This window comes from Heptranchias perlo, chromosome 14 (genome assembly GCF_035084215.1).
Source record: "Heptranchias perlo isolate sHepPer1 chromosome 14, sHepPer1.hap1, whole genome shotgun sequence".
Classification (NCBI taxonomy): domain Eukaryota; kingdom Metazoa; phylum Chordata; class Chondrichthyes; order Hexanchiformes; family Hexanchidae; genus Heptranchias; species Heptranchias perlo.
This window is the reverse complement of record NC_090338.1, coordinates 69,382,871-69,406,466: the sequence shown is the minus strand read 5'-3', so window position 1 is coordinate 69,406,466 and position 23,596 is coordinate 69,382,871. Positions and strand designations below refer to the sequence as shown.

The 23,596-nt window shown below is 45.1% G+C and overlaps 1 protein-coding gene across 1 annotated transcript in view; it reads right to left on the bottom strand.

Annotated features, from left to right (window-relative positions):
* Positions 1-23,370, bottom strand: part of LOC137332193 (serine/threonine-protein kinase 32A-like) — a 165,286-nt gene extending 141,916 nt beyond the window's left edge. Inside the window, exons 1-2 of the mRNA XM_067995889.1 lie at positions 23,319-23,370; positions 3,627-3,778 (exon numbers count right to left, since the gene is read on the bottom strand). Of these exons, the coding sequence (XP_067851990.1) occupies positions 3,627-3,745 (119 nt within the window). The 5' untranslated portion in view covers positions 3,746-3,778; positions 23,319-23,370. The remainder of the gene's footprint in view (positions 1-3,626; positions 3,779-23,318) is intronic.
* Between the last annotated feature and the right edge of the window lie 226 nt (positions 23,371-23,596).

Below are 23,596 nucleotides of genomic sequence, written 5' to 3'. Positions count from 1 at the left end.
GCAACGTAGGGATGGTAAATCTGAATTACACTGATTGCCAAAGAAAATGGAGCACTAAGATCTCTACTCATTGGTATGCAAATAGTGGTTGAATTTTGTTATCAAATAGCTGACTGTCCCATCAAGTCTCTGCTAGCATTAAAAAGCGAAGCTTAGAAAGTTCCTAAATGGAGCCTGTGTGAAGTCAAAATGATGAGTCCATGTGAGGGAGCACCATCAACAGAGACCACAATATTATAAGTTTTCAACTGGCTGTATGGAAAATCTACAACTCGTACCAGATTTCAGAAGAGCAAACTTCGCTAAAATGGCAGACGATTTGGAACGGGTTAATTAGCAATGCCGTTAAGCAATAGCTGGAGTGAATAGGGTGTTGGGGAGCATTTATAGGACAATTGACTATAAGACAAAGTACTATTTTGTCCTTGTACAAGACCTTGGTCAGGCCTCAGTTGGAATACTGTGTCCAGTTTTGGTCTCCTCACATGGTGGATGATATTGAGGCTTTGGAAAGGGTGCAGAGGAGGGCCACTAAATTAATTCCCAGCTTAAAGCATCTTAGTTATCAAGATAGGCTAAAAGAGCTGGGACTCTACACTTTAGAGAAGTGTAGACTTTGGGGTAATCTGATCGAGGTTTATAAGATGATGAAGGGAATAGATTGCGTTCAAGTAAACAATTTGTTCCAATTAAATAGGTTCGGGAGGACCAGAAGTCACAATATGAAGTTGTGTAAGGCCAGATCAGGAGGTTAGATGTCAGGAGGTAGTTCTTTTCCCAGAGAATAGTGGGCCTCTGGAACCGGTTGCCGGCTCGTGCAGTGGACGCTGATTCACTGAATTCCTTCGAGCGAGAGCTGGACCTGTTTCTGGCTGGGGCGGAGATCAACTCGTACAAGAGGTAGGTAATGTATAGAATTATCAGGGCCAGAGTGATCTCCTGGACTGGTTTCAATCGCCTAACGGGGTCGGAGAGGAATTTCCCAGATTTTTCCCCCAAAATTGGTCGGGGTTATTGTCCGTTTCTTCGCCTCTTCCAGGAGATCACATGGTATGGGGTGGGTAGTGTATATATTGTGATACACATGATTGTGTGGGACAGGCTGGATGGACCAGAGGATCTTTTCCTGTCCGTCCTTGTTCATATGTAAGACCCCCCCCTCCTGGAACTGAGATCACACCTCTTGCCTGAATACAATTTGGATTTTTTTTCACATCAGAATTACACTTCAAATGTGAAGCTAACATCCTTTCACTTGGACTGAAACTGTGCACTATAACTGGGCTCTAACTCTTTTCAGAAAATGAACTTTTAGTCAATTGCATCAGAACCGCTCAGGTGAACTAGAGCCTTGTATCTCATTGCCTGCCATCTATTTCTCTCTCGCTATATACACACACTAAAGTGTAAAACAATTGCACAATTGTCTTTCAAGACCTCGCTCTTGAATTTACTTTTTTGTTGACAGTGTTGACATTGCACTGGGTGTTTATGTGCCAGCATCTTGCAATGCCCAAAGCACATGTGGACAAAAATGTGGACCTGAACCCAGGATATACAGAATATAGATAGAGATAGATGAATAAGATCTTTAGCATAGAGATAGATAAATAGGATCTGTAGCATAGAGAAAGGCAAATACGATCTATAGCATAGAGATGGGTAAATAGGATCTATAGAATAGAGATGGGTAACTAGGATCTATAGCATATAGATAAATAAGATCTATAACATAAAGAAATGTGAATAGGTTCTATAGCATAGAGAAAGGTAATACGATATATAGCATAGAGCTGGGTAAATACGATCTATAAAATAGAGATAGATAAATAGCATCTATAGAATAGAGATGGGTAAATAGGATCTATAGATTACTGAGGGAAGGAAGGGTGGAAATCGCAGAGGCTCTGGCCACAATCTTCTAATTCTCCTTAGATATGGGAGTGGTGCCAGAGGACTGGAGGATTGCAAACGATATAGCCCTATTCAAAAAAGGGGAGAGTGATAAACCCAGCAATTAGAGGCAAGTCAGCTTAACGTCGGTGGTGGGGAACCTTTTAGAAACAATAATCTGGAACAAAATTAATTGGCACTTGGAAAAGTATGGGCTAATAAATGAAAATCAGCACGGATTTGTTATAGGAGAATCGTGTTTGACTAACTTGATTGAGTTCTTTGATGGAGTAACAGAGAGGGTTGATGAGGGTAGTGTGGTTGATGTTGTGTATATAGACTTTCAAAAGGCATTTGATAAAGTACCACATAATAGATCTGTTAGCAAAATTAAAGCCCATGGGATTAAAATGACAGTGGCAGCGTGGATACAAAAATTGGATGGGGACAGAAAGCAGAGAGTAGTGGAGGGAAGTATACAGTGGCATTCACCAGTATTAGGACCACTGCTCTTTTTGATATATATTAATAACCTGGACTTGGGTATAGAGGGCATAATTTCAAAGTTTGCAGATAACACAAAACTCGGAAATGTTTCAACGTGGAGGATTGTAACAGACTTCAGGAGGACATAGACAGACTGGTGAAATGGGCAGACACATGGCAGATGAAATTTACCGCAGCAAAGAGTGAAGTGATGCATTTTGGTAGGAAGAATGAGGAGAGGCAATATAAACTAAATGGAACAATTTTAAAGGGAGTACAGGAACAGAGAGACCTGGGATGCACATACACAAATCTTTGACAGTGGCAGGACAAGTTGAGAAAGCTGTTAAAAAAGAATATGGGATCCTGGGCTTTAACAATAGAGGCATAGAGTACAAAAGCAAGGAAGTTATGCTCAACTTTTATAAAACACTGGTTAGGCCTCAGCTGGAGTATTGTGTTCAATTCTGGGCACCACACTTTAGGAAGGATGCCAAGGCCTTACAGAGGGTGCAGAGAAGATTTACTAGAATGGTGCCAGGGATGAGGGACTTCAGTTATGTGGAGAGACTGGAGAAGCTGGGATTGTTTTCCTTAGAACAGAGAAGGTCAAAGGGAGATTTGATAGAGGTGTTCAAAATCATGAATGGTTTTGATAGAGTAAATAAGGAGAAACTGTTTCCAGTGGCAGAGGGTCGGTAACCGGAGCTCACAGATTTAAGGTGATCGGCACATGAACCAGAGGCAACATGAGGAAACGTTTTTTTTACGCAGCGATGTGTAATGATTTGGAATGCGCTTCCTGAAAGGGCGGTGGAAGCAGATTCAATAATAACTTTCAAAAGGGAATTGGATAAATACTTGAAGGGAAAAAATTACACAGCTATGGGGAAAGAACAGGGGAATGGGATACATTGGATAGCTTTTTCAAAGAGCCGGCACAGGCACTAATGGACCGAAGGACTCCTCCTCTGCTGTACCGATGATACTATGAACAGAGACAAGTAAATAGAACCTATAGAATAGAGATAGGTATATAGGATCTTTGGAAAGAGATGGGTAAATACGATGTATAGAATAGAGATGAGTAAATAGGATACAAAAAATACAGATGGGTAAATATTGGGATTGCAGACTGTACCATTAGCGAGTAACCCCAAACAACTGAGGAGATTCACACCAAAGCATCAGCTGTATGAAATTCAGCAGAGGACAATGAAATACAACATAAAACAGCTGTTACTCACCATAAATTGACAAGAAATGGATGCTCAAGACCCTGCATAATCTGCAACTCTTTAAATACATTCCGCACTTCATTACGTTCTACACACTTCTGCTTGTTCATATATTTCATGGCATACATCTTCTTTGAGTCTTTCTTCTGTACAATGCATACCTGGTAAACACAAACAAAATATTGATAGAGATAAGTAAATAGGATCTATAGCATAGAGATAGGTAAATAGGATCTATAGCATAGAGATAGGTAAATAGGATATATACAATAGAGATAGGTAAATAGGATCTATAGAATAGAGATAGGTAAATAGGATCTATAGAATAGAGATAGGTAAATAGGATCTATAGAATAGAGATAGGTAAATAGGATCTATAGCATAGAGATAGGTAAATAGGATCTATAGAATAGAGATAGGTAAATAGGATCTATAGAATAGAGATAGTTAAATAGGATCTATAGCATAGAGATAGGTAAATAGGATCTATAGCATAGAGATAGGTAAATAGGATCTATAGAATAGAGATAGGCAAATAGGATCTATAGCATAGATAGGTAAATAGGATCTATAGCATAGATAGGTAAATAGGATCTATAGCATAGAGATAGTTAAATAGGATCTATAGCATAGAGATAGGTAAATAGGATCTATAGAATAGAGATAGGTAAATAGGATCTATAGAATAGAGATAGGTAAATAGGATCTATAGAATAGAGATAGGTAAATAGGATCTATAGCATAGAGATAGGTAAATAGGATCTATAGAATAGAGATAGGTAAATAGGATCTATAGCATAGAGATAGGTAAATAGGATCTATAGAATAGAGATAGGTAAATAGGATCTATAGAATAGAGATAGTTAAATAGGATCTACAGCATAAAGATAGGTAAATAGGATCGATAGCATAGAGATAGGTAAATAGGATCTATAGCATAGAGATAGGTAAATAGGATCTATAGCATAGAGAAAGGTAAATAGGATCTATAGCATAGAAATAGGTAAATAGGATCTATAGCATAGATAGGTAAATAGGATCTATAGCATAGAGATAGGTAAATAGGATCTATAGAATAGAAATAGGTAAATAGGATCTATAGCATAGAGACAGGTAAATAGATCTATAGAATAGAAACAGGTAACTGGGATAGAGACAGGTAAATATAATCTATAGATTAGAGATAGGTAAATAGGATATATAGATTAGAGACAGGTAGATAGGATCTATAGAATAGAGATTGGTATATAAACTATAATAGAGATGGCTCACTGAGTAAATGCATTACAAATAGATCAGGACATTTAGTGGTCTGTGCTGAGCAATGTGCCTGTATCTAACTGCTATATGGTAAACCCTGCTGGAACGTGCACAAGTATAGTTGTTCAGTGAGGACTGTCTCATCTGTGATGCTCACCGTAATTGAATATACTACGGACACTATGGCCGAGACATTAGTCTGGGTCTGACTATGATATCGATGTCGGGCCACCTGCCTCACCGGCTGCGGCCCTCAGGTAAGCCTGGGGAGCATCAGCTGAAGGGGTCGGGGGACGATTATGACTCCTGTGAAGTCCTAGCTCCACAGGAGGGGTTTTTAAACAAATAAAATATATTAAACTTACCTGGGGTTGGGAGCCATGGGAGCCAGCTGAAGAATCCTGAGCAGAGGAGATCCGACCCCTGTCCCGTTCATCACTGACTAATTTCTTGATGAGGTCCATGAACAGGCATTAGGACCTTTAAATACGTAAATTAGGAGCCTGTTTTAGGCATCCGCCTGGGACGCCTAAAAAAGAAGGTCTCCGTGAATTTAGCAGCGGGGCCAATATCTGCACAGATTGGACGCAGGCTTTGGGAATTCTTTACACCCCAGAAAATCTGGCGCAACACATCCTGATTTCTACTCCTAAAGGTCATGGGTGAAGAACGGACACTTTGTCGGTTGGGAGTTGACTTCAATAAAAACTAAGATTGGGCGGGGTGTAAAACGGGCGGCTGATCCGATACTATCTGTTTCTCACCGGGTGGGTTAGGATAAAATTACATCCCCCCTCCTCTCCAGTTGAAGTCACTATCTTCTGGAGAGTTAGAGACTATGAAATACCCTGTGGAGTAAATAATTCCTGTGCTGCTGATAAAATGGACAAGTCACTTGTGAAAAGCAACCAAACTGAAATTGGAATTTGAGAGTTTAGATAGGTATTGATGGGGAAGCTAGATCAGCACATGAAGGGGAAAGGAATAGAAGGGTCTCCTGATAAGGTGAGATGAAGTAGGGAGGCAGGAGGCTCATATGGATCATAAACACCGGCATAGATGAGTTGGGCCAAATGGCCTGTTTCTGTGCTGTAGTTTTGATGTAACTCAATGTATTCTGGGGATATGTTCCATTACTTCTGGAAGGAGAGTGACATTTTGCCAAACTTTCCCTCAGGAGATTAAACAAGTGGGATAGAAGTCCTAATATGGCAGTTTACAAGCTCTGTGGGAGGAATGAGCTTGATGGGCTTAATGGCCTTTTCTTGCTCCATGCCTTGTTCTAAAGTTCTAACACAGGGCTACTACTAAATATCTTTTCTGGCCCCTTGTGATGGGGGTACTGGGACCCCAAGTGCCATTTTAGGTCAGAACAGGTTCCAGCACATGCACCGTAGACACTGCGACCAGTTCCACGGGCGATGGAGTCCACGAGGCTTGGCCAAGGTAAGTTTGGAATTATTTTTGTGGGACAAGAAGCAATTTTTCCTCTTTAGTTCCTTGCAGGAGTTCCATGTTAATTAAAATTGGTCCACAACTTTGTGCCAAAACAAAAATTGGCTCCCAAAAACTTCATTATCAAGATTATAGAATCATAAGGATTCATTTTGACTTCAATCGCCTGACGTTAACGGGGCAGGAACAGCCTCAAAGTGGGGTCATTAGCCTTACCGCCCCATTAGCACCGGCAAAGAGGCCGGCGACATTTTGAAAGGGGCCCACTGCTGGGTGCCCAAATTGCCCATCTGATCCAGGTGGTAGGCCCCTTTTAATATGCAAATTGGGGATACTAGGACCCCGAGTGCCATTTTAGGTCAGAACAGGTTCCAGCACATGCACCATACACACTGCGACCAGTTCCACGGGCGATGGAGTCCACATGGCCTGGCCAAGGTAAGTTTGGAATTATTTTTGTGGGACAACTAAGTGTGTTTCTCGCAAGAGAAGAAATTACAGCTAGTGATAGTAATGCTTTAAACATTTATATGACATTCCTCTGTTATTTTAGCATAGGTGTAAGCGTGGCTACTTTAAATGCCATGCAAATATTTTAAGCATTAACCTGCTAGCAGTGTCACCTTGGCTCAGTCAGAAGATTCTGGGTTCAAGGCCTCCCCCATTACAGACCAATGCAGGTTATCTAGGCTGATACTTTGGTGCAATCCTGAGACAGCGCCGTGCCACAGCTGCTGTCTTTCTGATGAGGCGTTAAACCAAGGCCCTGCCTGCCTATCCAGGTGGACATCCAGGTAGATTCCACGGCGCTACTTGAAGAAGAGCCGGAAGTCCTCCTAGGTGTCCTCCCCTCATTCCTTCCCTGACCATCACCACCAAAAGCAGGTCACTTGTTCATTAGCCGTTTGCGGGAAGTGACTGCAGCTTTTGCCTACATAACGTCGACTTCAAAAGTAGTCCAGCGCTTTGAGGGCCTGAGGACGCGAAAGGCATTGAATAAATGCAAGTTTTAGGCTATAATGAAAAGGCGGATAAATGTAATTGATATCTCACATGAGGATGGTCTTGTTCCTAATGTTACAGCTTTGAAGGCTCCTCCTACTTTAGAAAGTTCCCCACTCTTTAAGTTCATTTCTAGTTAACTAAAATGGTATATCATTTGTCTTCTCTATTTAGTTGATTCTTCATCTTTAGCACAAATAAATCCCTGTTACTAATTTACAGGGCAAACAGCATTAACATATTAAGAACATAAGAAATAGGAGCAGGAGTAGGCCAATCGGCCCTTCGAGCCTGCTCCGCCATTTAATAAGATCATGGTTGATCTGATCCTAACCTCAAATCTAAATTCATGTCCAATTTCCTGCCCACTCCCCGTAACCCCTAATTCCCTTCACTTCTAGGAAACTGTCTATTTCTGTTTTAAATTTATTCAATGATGTAGCTTCCACAGCTTCCTGGGGCAGCAAATTCCACAGACCCACCACCCTCTGAGTGAAGAAGTTTCCCTTCATCTCAGTTTTGAAGGAGCAGCCCCTTATTCTAAGATTATGCCCCCTAGTTCTAGTTTCTTCGTTTTTTGCTGCTGTGTTCAATCTTTTTGTTCAAATGACATTTTTGTACAGTTCTGAATTTTCGGAGATGGTGCCATTCAATAATATTTTTATTACTCAATTCTCCCTAAATAATGGAGAAGAACAACTTTAAAGAAGGCTCCAAAGCAACCAGAATGTAAAACAATCACAAGAGCTTCTGTAGAGCTGGTACTGGCCTGTGAACTGTCTCAAATAAACCATGGCCTGCCAGAAGAGTTCTTTGAAAACCATTTTTTCCCCCTTTGTTTAGAAACCCAAGACAAAGTAATGGAAATCACATCATAGCATCTGCGCACGTTGTAATCTTGCCCAATGTTACTTTTCCTGACTCATCTCCAAAGTTACACAGGATTTACAGCACCGAAACAGGCATTCGGCCCATCTGGTCCATGCCGGTGTTTATGCCTCCTCCCACCCTACTTCATCTAACCCTATTCCTTTTTCCCTCAGGTACTTATTTCTTCATTTAGACAGTGCCTTTTATAGAAGAAAAGGAGAAATACTTAGAGAAGTGATCAAATACCATTAATCTCTCGAGTATAATTTGCATCTCCACCCGCCCCTCCCAAAAAAAACCTTCCAAAATGGGTGAGGATGTTGCATGTTACACATGGCAGATCCAATATTCTTAAACTACAGGGCTGATCCTCCAATCGGGCACTCGCTGGCAGTGCTGGTTAGGAAATCACGGGTCCGAATACCCCAGTTGTCCACACATTAATTTGAATGTGCGGATAATCATAGGCTTGGGGCCCACGATTTCCCATCCAGCGCTCCCTGTGTGCCTCAGGCAGATGCTGCATTGAAAGTGTTTATAAAAAATAATCACACCTGTGTGTTTTTTTTTAAAGCCACAGCTTGTTTAAGTGGAACGGTATATAAAGTTGCACTTCTTCAAACATCCATTTGTATCAAAGTTCAGAGGCCAAGGACAATACATATTGCATGACTTACCTCAAAGGCTCACACAGCATGAGCATACTTGCATTTTGATAGACAGCCTATAAGACTGGCTCTAAATCAAGGTTTGTGGAAGAATATGAATGTGCAGAGAGCATTACCAGGAGAATCATTAAGAGGCCAGTTCTTCTATTACTTCTTGGCATTTGTTGGCATTTCCCTGTGTCCTTCTGCACTTTGTTCTTAATGGGTTATTTGTACGCACACATATATACATAAAGAGATGTCAATGCTTTATAAAATAGTTTAAAGGGTTGGGGAACTTCCATTAGCTTGCTGCTTTGACATTTATATGATGGCATTTTCGTTGCCTGGGTACAAATTAACTAAATGTCAGTTTACCACATTAAAGTGGTCATTTTTTCCCTTTTGCTTTATATTCAGTCCTCAATACTAAAGTTAAAAGTCGTCGGGAATAAATAACGAAACCATTAATTTGTGCGCTGGCTCCCCCCCTCAACCTTGTGTGTGTGAGTGTGTGTGTGTGTGTGTGTGTATCTGTGCGAGAGTGTGTGTATCTGTGCGAGAATGTGTGTATCTGAGCGAGAGAGTGTGTCTGTGCAAGTGCGTATGTGTACGCGCCTGTGCGAGACAGAGAGTGTGTGTGTGTCTGTGAGATAGAGTGTGTGAGAGTGTGTGTGTGTGTGTCTGTGCGAGAGTGCGTGCATGCATAGCCGCGATATTTACTTGGACCTGGGAAGAGAGCGGGGAGAAAGTTTATCGGGTGCAAAACCCAGAAGTGAAGTTCGCCAGTCGGAATCTGCAATCGTAACTTAATTGAAGCAATAAATTTCTTCTTCCGGGTTTTGCGTCTCCAAGATGCGCAGCGGGCGTGATGCGCACCCGCATGATGCGATCTGAAGTCCACTATTTAAAGGACCGATGCAAAAATGGATTTTGGAGGAGAAAGGAGGAAATGAAGCCATGGACTCACAGAGAGCAAAGGCAGCACCCAGCTTCACAGATGCTTTCCTTGAAGTACTGCTGGGTGTAGTGAGGACCAGGTGGGAGGTCATTTGCCCAAATGATGGGGAAGAAGAAACCTGGTTCTGCTACCAAGAAGACATGGTTGGAGGTGGCTGAGGAGGTGAGCAACAGAAGCATGTTGTCCCGGTCTTGGATGCAATGCAGGAAGCGCTTTAATGACCTAACCAGATCAGGAAAAGTGAGTACATTCGCTGATTCACCCACATCCCATGTTGTACAACACACCCCTCTCACTCTGTGTTGGCATCACTCCTCACATCCACTGAAGTTTCAGCAGCAACCATCCTTCACTTTCTATGCACTTCCTCACCTCCCCATGTATCCATCCACCACTCACCCCAATCCTTATGCAATGTGATGCATCTGTATGATAGCCTCACTGAATGCACTGCGTTCATCGGTTGAATACGGCATCTTTAGTCACTCACAGATCTGTTCTTTCATCCCTTGTAAGAGAAGAGAGTTCAAAATGCAAGGCAGAGGGAGAGGACTGGAGGTGGCCCTCCACAAATAGTCCAGTTGACAGATTCAGAGGAGAAGGCCATGGCGATAAGTGGCAGATCTGCATCCCTCTCCATCACAGCTGGAGAGACTGGGAAGCCGCAGATGCCTGGTGACAGAACTTAAACATCTTTCACAACATGATGACTTTATTTCATTAATGAGCAACAGCTGGCGTCACAGCAGTGCATCCATGAGGCTGAGAGTTTCGTAGCACGTTACAGGAGGTGGTCACCCTCAGCTTAAGAGAGTGCAGGCAGAGAGGGACTGGGTGACTGCCAGACAGACAAGGAGGATCAGGCAGGTAGTGCAGGAGTCCCCTGAGGGCACCTCACTCTCTAACCAGTATTCAGTTCTGAATACTGATGGGGGAAGAGGGTTCCTCTGAGGAGTGCAGCCAGAGCCAAGTCCACAGCACCATGGGTGGCTCAGCTGTACAGAGAGGGGAGGAGAAAGGTCAGAAGAGTAATAGTGATAGGGGATTCTATAGTTAGGGGGACAGATAGGTGTTTCTACAGCCGCAGACGGGATTCCAGGATGGTATGTTGCCTCCCTGGTGCCAGGGTCAAGGATGTCACCAAGCGGCTGCAGAACATTCTGGTGGGGGAGGGTGAACAGCCAGAGGTCCTGGTCCATATCGGTACCAACGACATAGGTAGAAAGAGGGGTAGGGTCCTGCAGGAAGATTTTAAGGAGTTAGGAAAGAGATTAATAAGTAGGACCTCAATGGCAATAATCTCCGGATTATTCCAGGTGCCACGTGCTAGCGAGCATAGAAATAGGAGGATAGAGCAGATGAACGCATGGCTGGAGAGATGGTGCAGGAGGGAGGGCTTTAGATTCCTGGGACATTGGGGCCAGTTCTGGGGGAGGTGGGACCTGTACAAGCCTGATGGGTTGCACCTCAACAGGGCTGAGACCAATATCCTTGCGGGAAGGTTTTCTAGTGCTGTGGGGGAGGGTTTAAACTAGCTTGGCAGGAGGATGGGAACCTGAGCGTAGATTCAGATGGGAGAAAAGCAGAGCTGGAAATGGAAGGCAGGAAATTAGTTATCGAGTTTGGAAGGCAGAGGAAACAAAGGTTAGAAACTAGACAACAAAGGAGTTTGGCAGTGCTTAAAGGTATATATTTCAATGCAGGGAGTATAGTGAATAAGGCAGATGAGCTGAGGGCACAGATAGACACATGGCAGTACGATATCTTAGCTAATACAGAAACATGGCTTAAACAGGGGCAGGAATGGCAGCTCAACGTTCCTGGTTAGAGGGTTTTCAGACGAGATAGAGAGGGGGATAAAAAAGGAGGGGGGTGGCAATATTGGTTAAAGAAACAATTACGGCTGTGAGGAGGGATGATATGTTAGAAGGATCATCAAATGAGGCCATGTAGGTTGAGCTAAAGAACAAAGAAGGGGGCAGTCACACTGGGTGTGTACTATAAACCCCCAAACTGTCAAAGGGAGATAGAAGAGCAAATATGTAGGCAAATCTCTGAGAAGTGCAAAAACAATAGGGCAGTAATAGTAGGGGATTTCAACTACCCTAATATTAACTGGAATACAACCAGTGCAAAAGGTATAGAGGGCGCAGAATTCTTAAATTGCATTCAGGAGAACTTTTTTAGCCAGTACGTAGCAAGCCCAACAAGAGGGGTGGCAGTTCTGGATTTAGTTTTAGGGAATAAAGTTGAGCAGGTGGAAGGATCATAAGCGGAAGAGTATTTTGGTGGTAGTGATCATAATTCAGTAGATTTAGCATAGTTATGGAAAAGAACAAAGATAGAACAGGAGTAAAAGTTCTAAATGGGGGAAAGGCCAATTTTACTAAGCTGAGAAGTGATTTAGCAAAAGTGGACTGGAAACAGCTACTTGAAGGTAAATCAGTGTCAGAGCAGTGGGAGGCATTCAAGGGGGAGATTCAAGGGGTTCAGAGTAAACATGTTCCCACAAAGAAAAAGGGTGGGACTGCCAAATCTAGAGCCCCCTGGATGACAAGGAGCATACAGGGTAAGATAAGGCAAAAAAGGGAAGCTTATGTCAGACACCAAGAGCTCGATACTGCAGAAAGCCTAGAGGAGTATAGAAAGTGCAAGGGTGAAATTAAAAAGGAAATTAGGAAAGCAAAGAGAGGGTGTGAAAAAATACAGGCAAGTAAAATTAAGGAAAACCCAAAAATGTTTTATAAATACATAAACAGCAAGAGAATAACTAAGGAAAGAGTAACCTATATGTGAAGGCAGAAGATGTGGGTATGGTTCTGAATGAATATTTTGCGTCTGTCTTCACAAAAGAGAGGGACGATGCAAAGATTGTAGTTAAGGAGGAGGAGTGTGACATATTGGATGGGATAAACATAGTGAGAGAGGAAATATTAAGGGGATTAGCATCTTTGAAAGTAGATAAATCGCCAGGCCCGGATGAAATGTATCCCAGGCTGTTAAGAGAAACAAGGGAGGAAATAGCGGAGGCTCTGATCATCATTTTCTGATCCTCCCTGGCTACAGGCGTGGTGCCAGAGCATTGGAGGACGGCTAACGTTGTTCCGTTGTTTAAAAAGGGAGAAAGAGATAGACCGAGTAATTATAGGCCAGTCAGTCTAACCTCAGTGGTGGGCAAATTATTGGAATCGATTCTGAGGGACAGGATATATCGTCATTTAGAAAGGCACGGGTTAATCAACGACCGTCAGCATGGATTTGTTAAGGGATGATCGTGTCTGACTAACTTGATTGAATTTTTTGAGGCGGTAACAAGGAGGATCGATGAGGTTAATGCATTTGATGTAGTCTACATGGATTTTAGCAAGGCTTTTGACAAGGTCCCACATGGCAGACTGGTCAAAAAAGAGAAAGCCCATGGGATCCAAGGGAGAGTTGGATCCAAAATTGGCTCAGTGGCAGGAAGCAAAGGGTAATGGTCGACAGGTGTTTTTGCAACTGGAAGGCTGTTTCTAGTGGGGCTCCGCAAAGCTCAGTACGAGGTCCCTTGCTTTTTGTGGTACATATTAATGATTTGGACTTGAATTTGGGGGACTTGATCAAGAAGTTTGTAGATGATACAAAAATTGGCCATGATTGATAGTGAGGAGGAAAGCAGTAGACTGCAGGAAGATATCAATAGACTGGTCAGGTGGGCAGAGAAGTGGGAAATGGAGTTCAATCCAGAGAAGTGTGAGTAATGTATTTGGGGAGGGCAAACAAGGCAAGGGAATACACAATAAATGGGAGGATACTGAGAGCGGTAGAGGAACAAAGGGACTTTGGAGTGCATGTCCACAGATCCCTGATGGTAGCAGGACAGGTAGATAAGGTGGTTAAAAAGGCATACGGGATACTTTCCTTTATTAGCCGAGGTATAGTATATAAGAGCAGGGAGGTTATGCTAGAACTGTATAAAACATTGGTTAGGCCACAGCTTGATTTCTGTGTACAGTTCTGGTCACCACATTACAGGAAGGATGTGATTGCACTTGAGAGGGTACAGAGGAGATTTACAAGGGCTGGAGAATTTTATCCATGAGAAAAGATTGGATAGGCTGGGGTTGTTTTCTTTGGAACAAAGGAGGCTGAGGGGAGATTTAATTGAGGTATATAAAATTATGACGGGACTAGATAGAGTGGATAGGGAGGACCTATTTCCTTTAGCAGAGGGGTCAGTGACCAGGGGGCATAGATTTAAAGTAATTGGTAGAGGGAATAGAGGGGAGCTGAGGAGGAATTTTTTCACCCAGAGGGTGGTGGGGGTCTGGAACTCACTGCCTGAAAGGGTGGTAGAGGCAGAAACCCTCAATTCATTTAAAAAGTATTTGGATGTGCACTTGAAGTGCCCTAACCTACAGGGCTACGGACTAAGTGTTGGAAAGTGGGAATAAGCTGGATACCTCTTTTTCGGCCAGCACGGACACGATGGGCCAAATGGCCTCCTTCTGTGCTGTAACTTTCTATGATTCTATGACTGACTGAACTATGAGAAACCTGATTGTGGTGATTGGCAAGATTGTTACTTTGCCAGGACTACTTCATATCACTTTCTTTTGTCTCCCAGGGCCTTCACACACACAAGATGAATGTGTGGCGATTCATGACAACGATTCCTCAGAAGAGCTCATTCCTTCTGAGGAAGCACCGTCACAGGACGCACAGCCATGCACCAACGCAAATGCTCCCACTTCGGTGGGTCCTGTTACATAGTTAGTTGGATTGTCACTCGGTGATTCACAACTCACAAGTGTGCACAAGCAGACACTGGTGGCAGGGGCAGCTGTGGAGAGTTTGCGTTGGGGGCGCACTCCTCTCCAAGCTCTGCTCAGCTAGACACAGATGCTGAACCCCGGGAGCTATAGTTGAGAATGAGAATGGTTGAGATACAGCTGCACCTTTGCGAGGTACTGGAATATGTGCCACGCACACTCTCCACAATAACGGGGAGGATGGAGGAGTCCAGCTCCAACATGAGTGGAATGATGTCGCAGGTAATAGCGAGACTGTCTGCAATGGAGAGAGCGGCCGCCTCCGTAGAGCTTCAAGCACGGCTCTCAAATGAGTCTATGCAGGCCATAACCACGGCCGTGTAGGAGGTGTCTGCTGCCCTAACCAGAATGACAGATACGTAGCCTTACAACGCAGCAAATATGTTCACCAAACTGCTGTCCAGCAGAGTGGTGGGATGTTACGCTGGCCCAAGAGAGAGATGATGGCAAAGGGGGACAGGGATGTGGGGACTCCACTCAAAGCACTCCCACATCTCACCCATTGCCCTCCCTCCCCCTCAACCAGTACCGAAGATGGCCGAGCCTGCCCCTGCACAGGTGCAGGTAGAGCATTCTTTGGTGTGGCTCCAAAACCCAGAGGTCGTAGGCAAAAAGCATCTCAGCAGTCAGGGCAGGGATCTGAGCAGCCTGACTCTACCCCTGCTGAAGCCACAGGGGATGCACCACGTAGAAGCAGTAGGAAGCGTAAGTTCAAGAAATTGTAGTTCACTAAGGGAATGTACATGGGTGTTTGAAGAAATGTTATGTAGTGAAGTTTCCCTTTATTATATCAGCACATAAAATTTATTTTTTAGCACCACTTCCACGCCTTTCCCATTATTGTGTCCCGAGCCACAACTCGAAGAGGATGGAGGAGTCCATCTCCAACATTAGGCCAGCGTAACATCCCACCACTCTGCTGGACAGCAGGTTGGTGAAGATATTTGCCATGTTGTAAGACCATGGATAAGGTATCTGTCATCCTGTTTAGGCAGGAGACATATGAACATACGTACGAACATACGAATTAAGAGCAGGAATAGGCCACTCGGCCCCTCGAGCCTGCTCTACCATTTGATAAGATCATGGCTGATCTGATTGTGACCTCAACCCTACTTTCCCGTCCACCTACTATAACCTTTGACTCCCTTGTTAATCAGGAATCTATCTAACTCAGCCTTAAAAATATTCAATGACCCTGCCTCCACCGCTCTCTGGGGAAGGGAGTTCCACAGACTCACGACCCTCTGAGAGAAAAAATTTCTCCTCATCTCCGTCTTAAATGGGAGACCCCTTATTTTTAAACTGTGGCCCCTAGTTCTAGTCTCTCCCTCAAGGGGAAACATCCCCTCAGCACCTACCCCTTCTAGTCTCCTAGGCCGTGGTCATGGCCTGCATAGATTCATTTGAGAGCAGAGCTTGATTCTCCACGGAGGCGGCCACTCTCTCCATTGCAGACATTCTCGCAATTACCTGCAATATCAATCCACTAATGTTGGAGGTGGACTCCTCCATCCTCTCTGTTATTGTGGAGAGTGTGTGTGGCACGTTTTCCAGTACCTCGCATTCTCATTCTCAACTGTGTCCCAACTCGTCCTTTCATTTGCTTCACGCTGAATGTCAAGACATGACAGAACCCACTGGGCGAATGTGCAATGGGTGTATGCGTGGTTGAAGGACTGTTTTTTGCAAAGTGGGTGGGGGGTGTTGTTGGTGCTGGTGGGAGCGGGTGAAGTATTTTAATGTTTCTTTATTCCCCACTCTGACTAAGTGAACCTTTGAGATTCTGAGAGCCTCCCTGGGCAGCAATGTACACGGCTGGTCTGGCGATGGGTGCCCCATCTTCATATTCCTCCTCCTCCTCTTCTTCAATGTTGTCGTCATCAGAAGATGATTGATGAGTGCCTTTGTTGTCCTCCACCTCTAACCCTCTGTGCTGCGCTATGTTGTGCTGGACGCAGCACACCACTATGATTCTCGACGTCCTTGCAGGCGAGTACTGAAGGGCGCCTCCAGGCCTGCCCAGGCATCTGAATCACATCTTCAACATGCCAATGGCTTACTCAATACGCACCTGGTGGTCATGTGGCTCTGGTCGTATCGCTTTTGTGCCTCATTGGTGGGTTTCCTCACAGGTGTCATGAGCCATGTTTGAAGGGGGTATCCCTTATCTCCAACGAGCCAAGCCTTAAAGTCTGTCACCTGGTAGGAAGAGGTCTGGAATGTTGGACTGGCGCAGAATGAATGCATCATGAAAGCTGCCAAGGAATCTGGTGCACACCTGCATGAATCTCTTCTTGTGGTTGCACACCAGCTACGCATTGATGGAGTGAAAGCCCTTGCAGTTGGTGAAGACACCTGGCTCATGTGGTGGTCCTTGGATTGCCACGTGTGTGCAATCGATTGTGCACTGCACCTGTGGGAAGTCAGCCAGAGAGACTAAACGTACTGCCCGCTCATTCTGACTATTGTCATCACGGGGGATGTTCACATAATCGCCCTGGCATATAACCCATCCATCACTTGCCTTATACACTTATGTGCAGCCGACTGAGAGACCCTGGAGATAAGAACTTAAGAACATAAGAAATAAGAACAGGAGTAGGCCACACGGCCCCTCTAATCTGCTCCGCCACTTAATAAGATCATGGCTGATCTTCGACCTCAACTCCACTTTCCCTCCTGGTCCCCATATCCCTTGATTCCCTTAGAGTCCAAAAATCTATCGATCTCAGTCTTGAATATACTCAACGACTAAGCATCAACAGCCCTCTGGGGTAGAGAATTCCAAAGATTCACCACCCTCTGAGTGAAGAAATTCCTCCTCATCTCAGTCCTAAATCACCCAGCTCTTATCCTGAGACTATGCTCCCTAGTTCTAAACTCTCCAGCCAGGGGAAACAGCCTTTCCGTATCTACCCTGTCAAGCTCTCTAAGAATTTTATACGTTTCAATGAGATCACTTCTCGTTCTGCTAAACTCCAGAGAATACAGGCCTATTCTTCTCAATCTCTCCTCATAGGACAACCCTCTCATCCCAGAAATCAATCTAGTGAACCTTCACTGTACCGCCTCTAAAGCAAGTGTAACCTTCCTTAGGTAAGGAGACCAAAACTGTACACAGTACTGCAGGTGAGGTCTCACCGACGCCCTGTACAATTGCAGCAAGACTTCCTTACTCTTATACTCCAATCCCCTTGCAATAAAGGCCAACAGACCATTTGCCTTCCTAATTGCTTGCTGTACCTGCATTTTAACTTTCTGTGTTTCGTGGACAAGGACACCCAAATCTCTCTCAATACCAACATTTAATAGTTTCTTACCGTTTAAAAAATATTCTGTTTTTCTATTCTTCCTACCAAAGTGAATAACCTTACATTTCCCCACATTATACTCCATCTGCCACCTTCTTACCCACTCACTTAACCTGTCTTTATCCCTTTGCAGACTCTTTGTGTTCTCCTCGCAGCTTACTTTCCCACCTAGCTTTGTATCGTCAGCAAACTTGGATACATTATACTCGGTCCCTTTATCTAAGCCATTAATATAGATTGTAAATAGCTGAGGCCCCAGCATTGATCCTTGCGGCACCCCACGAGTTACAGCCTCCCAACCTGAAAATGACCCGTTTATTCCTATTCTCTGTTTTCTGTCCGTTAACCAATCCTCTATCCATGCTAATATATTACCCCCAACCCCATGATCCATAGTCTTGTGTAACAACCTTTTATGTGGCACCTTATCAAATGCCTTTCGAAAATCCAAATATACTACATCCACTGGATCCCCTTTATGTCTCTGGTGGCACACTGGAAGGAGCCAGAGGTGAAGAAATTGAGGGCAGTGGTGACTTTTACTGCAACAGGCAAAGCTTGGCCACCAGGTCCAGCAGGGAATTAGGGGTTACGGGGAGCGGGCAGGATATTGGACATGAGTTTAAATTTGAGGTTAGGATCAGATCAGCCATGATCTTATTGAATGGCGGAGCAGGCTCGAGGGGCCGATTGGCCTACTCCTGCTCCTATTTCTTATGTTTTTATGTTCTTATGAACAGCTCTTCTTGAAGGAGGCTGCAGATGTCTGCGACCAGCTGCCGACTGAACCTCGGCACTGCTCCTCAGATAGGTCCAGGGAGCTCAGCCTCTGCCTGTAAACCCTCTCACATCGGGAGTGCCTCCTGCAACCTCGGCCCCTCTGTTGCTCCCCTCTCTGCTGTTCTCCAGATCTTTGTTGTGCACCTCTCTCTTGTGCACCTGCAGATCCCGACACAGCATGATGTCGCTGCCGTGTACGATCATTTTCCTCCTCCTCAGTCGTCCTCTCGAACACATCCATTGCGCCCTCCCCCCAATCTTGTCAGTTTGAAAGGCTCCAAGGTTTTGAAAAAGCTGTATCAACACAAGAACTCTCTGCAAAACATTTTCCAGAGGGAACTGAGACACCAGCTGTATTAACTGAGCTTTTATTCACTGCGAGATTCACAAGCCTCAGGAAACCCTTGCTGGAGATGTTAAATTTAAAGGTCTGTGAAATCAATTCAAAAAGACCTAATTAATGTCTCATAAGGACGTTAATTGATGTTATAACTACCCGCCCACCTGAACTACTTAAGGTCCCGACTGGCGAGTAGGTTACTCACGCACATCCAAATGTGCCTCCATTAAACCCGGAAGTGGGCTTGTTGGAGCCGGGTTGCGGCCGTGCTCTAAAAATCAATTATTTTAACTTCCCACCTGGCCCCAACCCACTGATTCTTGGGGGTTAAAATTCCCCTGTGTGTGTGTACCTGTGTGCGTGAGAGAGTGAGAGTATCTGTGAGAGAGTGAGAGTGTCTGAGAGAGTGAGAGTATCTGCGAGAGAGAGTATCTGCGAGAGAGTGAGAGTATCTGCGAGAGAGTGAGAGTATCTGCGAGAGAGTGAGAGTATCTGCGAGAGAGTGAGAGTATCTGCGAGAGAGTGAGAGTGTCTGAGAGAGAGAGTATCCGAGAGAGTGAGAGTGTCTGTGAGAGAGTGAGAGTGTCTGTGAGAGAGTGAGAGTGTCTGTGAGAGAGTGAGAGTATCTGTGAGAGAGTGAGAGTATCTGTGAGAGAGTGAGAGTATCTGTGAGAGAGTGAGAGTATCTGTGAGAGAGTGAGAGTGTCTGAGAAAGAGTGAGAGTGTCTGAGAAAGAGTGAGTGTCTGAGAAAGAGTGAGTGTCTGAGAAAGAGTGAGTGTCTGAGAAAGAGTGAGAGTGTCTGAGAAAGAGTGAGAGTGTCTGAGAAAGAGTGAGAGTGTCTGAGAAAGAGTGAGAGTGTCTGAGAAAGAGTGAGAGTGTCTGAGAAAGAGTGAGAGTGTCTGAGAAAGAGTGAGAGTGTCTGAGAAAGAGTGAGAGTGTCTGAGAAAGAGTGAGAGTGTCTGAGAAAGAGTGAGAGTGTCTGAGAAAGAGTGAGAGAGTCTGTGAGAGAGTGAGAGTGTCTGAGAGAGTGAGAGTGTCTGAGAGAGTGAGAATGTCTGTGAAAGAGTGCATGTGTCTGAGAGAGAGGGTGTGCGTGTGTGTGTGAGAGAGTGTGTGTGTCTGAGAGTGAGCGTGTGTGTGAGATAGTGTCCGTGTGTGAAAGGGGGTCCGTATGTGAGAGTCCGTGTAAGTCCATGTGTAAGAGAGTCTGTGTGTGTGAGAGAGTCCGTGTATGAGAGGGGGTCCGTATGTGAGAGTCCATGTGTGTGCGCACATGCGTGAGTCCATGTATGTGAGAGTCTGTGTGTGTGAGTGAGTCCGTGTGTGTGAGAGAGTCCGTGTGTGTGAGAGAGTCCGTGTGTGTGAGAGAGTCCGTGTGTGTGAGAGAGTCCGTGTGTGTGAGAGAGTCTGAGTGTGTGAGAGAGTCCGTGTGTGTGTGAGAGTCCGTGTGTGTGTGAGAGAGTCTGTGTGTGTGAGAGAGTCTGTGTGTGTGAGAGAGTCTGTGTGTGTGAGAGAGTCTGTGTGTGTGAGAGAGTCTGTGTGTGTGAGAGAGTCTGTGTGTGTGAGAGAGTCTGTGTGTGTGAGAGAGTCTGTGTGTGTGAGAGAGTCTGTGTGTGTGAGAGAGTCCGTGTGTGAGAGAGTCTGTGTGTGTGAGAGAGTCTGTGTGTGTGAGAGAGTCTGTGTGTGTGAGAGAGTCTGTGTGTGTGAGAGAGTCTGTGTGTGTGAGAGAGTCTGTGTGTGTGAGAGAGTCTGTGTGTGTGAGAGAGTCTGTGTGTGTGAGAGAGTCTGTGTGTGTGAGAGTCTGTGTGTGTGAGAGAGTCTGTGTGTGTGAGAGAGTCTGTGTGTGTGAGAGAGTCTGTGTGTGTGAGAGAGTCTGTGTGTGTGAGAGAGTCCGTGTGTGAGAGGGGGTCCGTATGTGAGAGTCCATGTGTGTGCGCACATGCGTTAGTCCATGTATGTGAGAGTCTGTGTGTGTGAGAGAGTCTGTGTGTGTGAGAGAGTCTGTGTGTGTGAGAGAGTCTGTGTGTGTGAGAGAGTCTGTGTGTGTGAGAGAGTCTGTGTGTGTGAGAGAGTCTGTGTGTGTGAGAGTCTGTGTGTGTGAGAGAGTCTGTGTGTGTGAGAGAGTCTGTGTGTGTGAGAGAGTCTGTGTGTGTGAGAGAGTCTGTGTGTGTGAGAGAGTCCGTGTGTGAGAGGGGGTCCGTATGTGAGAGTCCATGTGTGTGCGCACATGCGTTAGTCCATGTATGTGAGAGTCTGTGTGTGTGAGAGAGTCTGTGTGTGTGAGAGAGTCTGTGTGTGTGAGAGAGTCTGTGTGTGTGAGAGAGTCTGTGTGTGTGAGAGAGTCTGTGTGTGTGAGAGAGTCTGTGTGTGTGAGAGAGTCTGTGTGTGTGAGAGAGTCTGTGTGTGTGAGAGAGTCTGTGTGTGTGAGAGAGTCCGTGTGTGAGAGGGGGTCCGTATGTGAGAGTCCATGTGTGTGCGCACATGCGTTAGTCCATGTATGTGAGAGTCTGTGTGTGTGAGAGAGTCTGTGTGTGTGAGAGAGTCTGTGTGTGTGAGAGAGTCCGTGTGTGTGAGAGTCTGTGTGTGTGAGAGAGTCTGTGTGTGTGAGAGAGTCTGTGTGTGTGAGAGAGTCCGTGTGTGTGAGAGAGTCTGTGTGTGTGAGAGAGTCTGTGTGTGTGAGAGAGTCTGTGTGTGAGAGAGTCTGTGTGTGTGAGAGAGTCTGTGTGTGTGAGAGAGTCTGTGTGTGTGAGAGAGTCTGTGTGTGTGAGAGTCTGTGTGTGTGAGAGTCTGTGTGTGTGAGAGTCTGTGTGTGTGAGAGAGTCTGTGTGTGTGAGAGAGTGTGTGTGTGTGAGAGTCTGTGTGTGTGTGAGAGTCTGTGTGTGTGAGAGAGTCTGTGTGTGTGAGAGAGTCTGTGTGTGTGAGAGAGTCTGTGTGTGTGAGAGAGTCTGTGTGTGTGAGAGAGTCTGTGTGTGTGAGAGAGTCTGTGTGTGTGAGAGAGTCTGTGTGTGTGAGAGAGTCTGTGTGTGTGAGAGAGTCCGTGTGTGAGAGGGGGTCCGTATGTGAGAGTCCATGTGTGTGCGCACATGCGTTAGTCCATGTATGTGAGAGTCTGTGTGTGTGAGAGAGTCTGTGTGTGTGAGAGTCCGTGTGTGTGAGAGTCTGTGTGTGTGAGAGAGTCTGTGTGTGTGAGAGAGTCTGTGTGTGTGAGAGAGTCTGTGTGTGTGAGAGAGTCTGTGTGTGTGAGAGAGTCTGTGTGTGTGAGAGAGTCTGTGTGTGTGAGAGAGTCTGTGTGTGTGAGAGAGTCTGTGTGTGTGAGAGAGTCCGTGTGTGAGAGAGTCCGTGTGTGAGAGAGTCTGTGTGTGTGAGAGAGTCTGTGTGTGTGAGAGAGTCTGTGTGTGTGAGAGAGTCTGTGTGTGTGAGAGAGTCCGTGTGTGAGAGAGTCCGTGTGTGAGAGAGTCTGTGTGTGTGAGAGAGTCCGTGTGTGAGAGAGTCTGTGTGTGTGAGAGAGTCTGTGTGTGAGAGAGTCTGTGTGTGTGAGAGAGTCTGTGTGTGTGAGAGAGTCTGTGTGTGTGAGAGTCCGTGTGTGAGAGGGGGTCCGTATGTGAGAGTCCATATGTGAGAGTGTGTGAGTTTCCGTATTTGTATCCGAGAGAGAGAGAGAGAGAGAGAGGGACCCCGTGTACGTGAGAATCCGTGCGCATGTGCTTGCTTCTGTGAATATGCGCACATGTGCACAGAACTTGCCCTCTGTACATTGCATAATATTAATGAGCATTATTTTCACCAGCCAGATCCAGATTTGATCCCTAGTCTATAGTATGTTACCCATTCTCTGCCCAGGTGGCATCTGTGCAGTTAGCCTGGGCTAGGGAAAGGAAACAGAAAATCTCAGCCACAGTTTCCTGATCAATAAAGAATGTCACTTGCTGGAAAGTCGGAGCGTGTGGTTGGGCGAGGGCGGCATTATGCTTGGCTGTGATGCATCCCATGGTAAAATACACTTCCCAGACTCACTGTCCAAACTCACTCGGAGGAGGTACCAGCGAGTCACCAGCACCAGGGGAGGGAGCTACCTGGTCAAATTTGCTCCACTACAAAATGAATTTGTAGATATTGTAGTATAGAAAGATGTTGGCCTAACCTGTTTGATTTGAATTATTATTGTGTGATAAGACACTGCTGCAATGCAAAAGGAAGAAATATCATTCTATAGACACCAGCACAGACTTGTGTCGATGCAGAATGGTGACATTCACTTACCTTCCCAAAGCTGCCCTTGCCAATTGCTCTTAAGATCTGGAAATGGTCAAAGTTTACTAGGGGAACAAAGAGAGAACAGTCAGATTCTGTAGGTCACAATAAAGCCTTATATATTTCTGTTACCCCTGTAGATTAATGTCATCTTCAGGCACCATCTTCATGAAAAAGTGTCTGGCTATTGGGGAGGATGATCTTGTCAAGAGAGATGTGTGTCATTTTCTGTTGGGAGACAGAAATGCATTTTGGCGGGATTGGTCATTGCCTTATGCGTCTGTAAA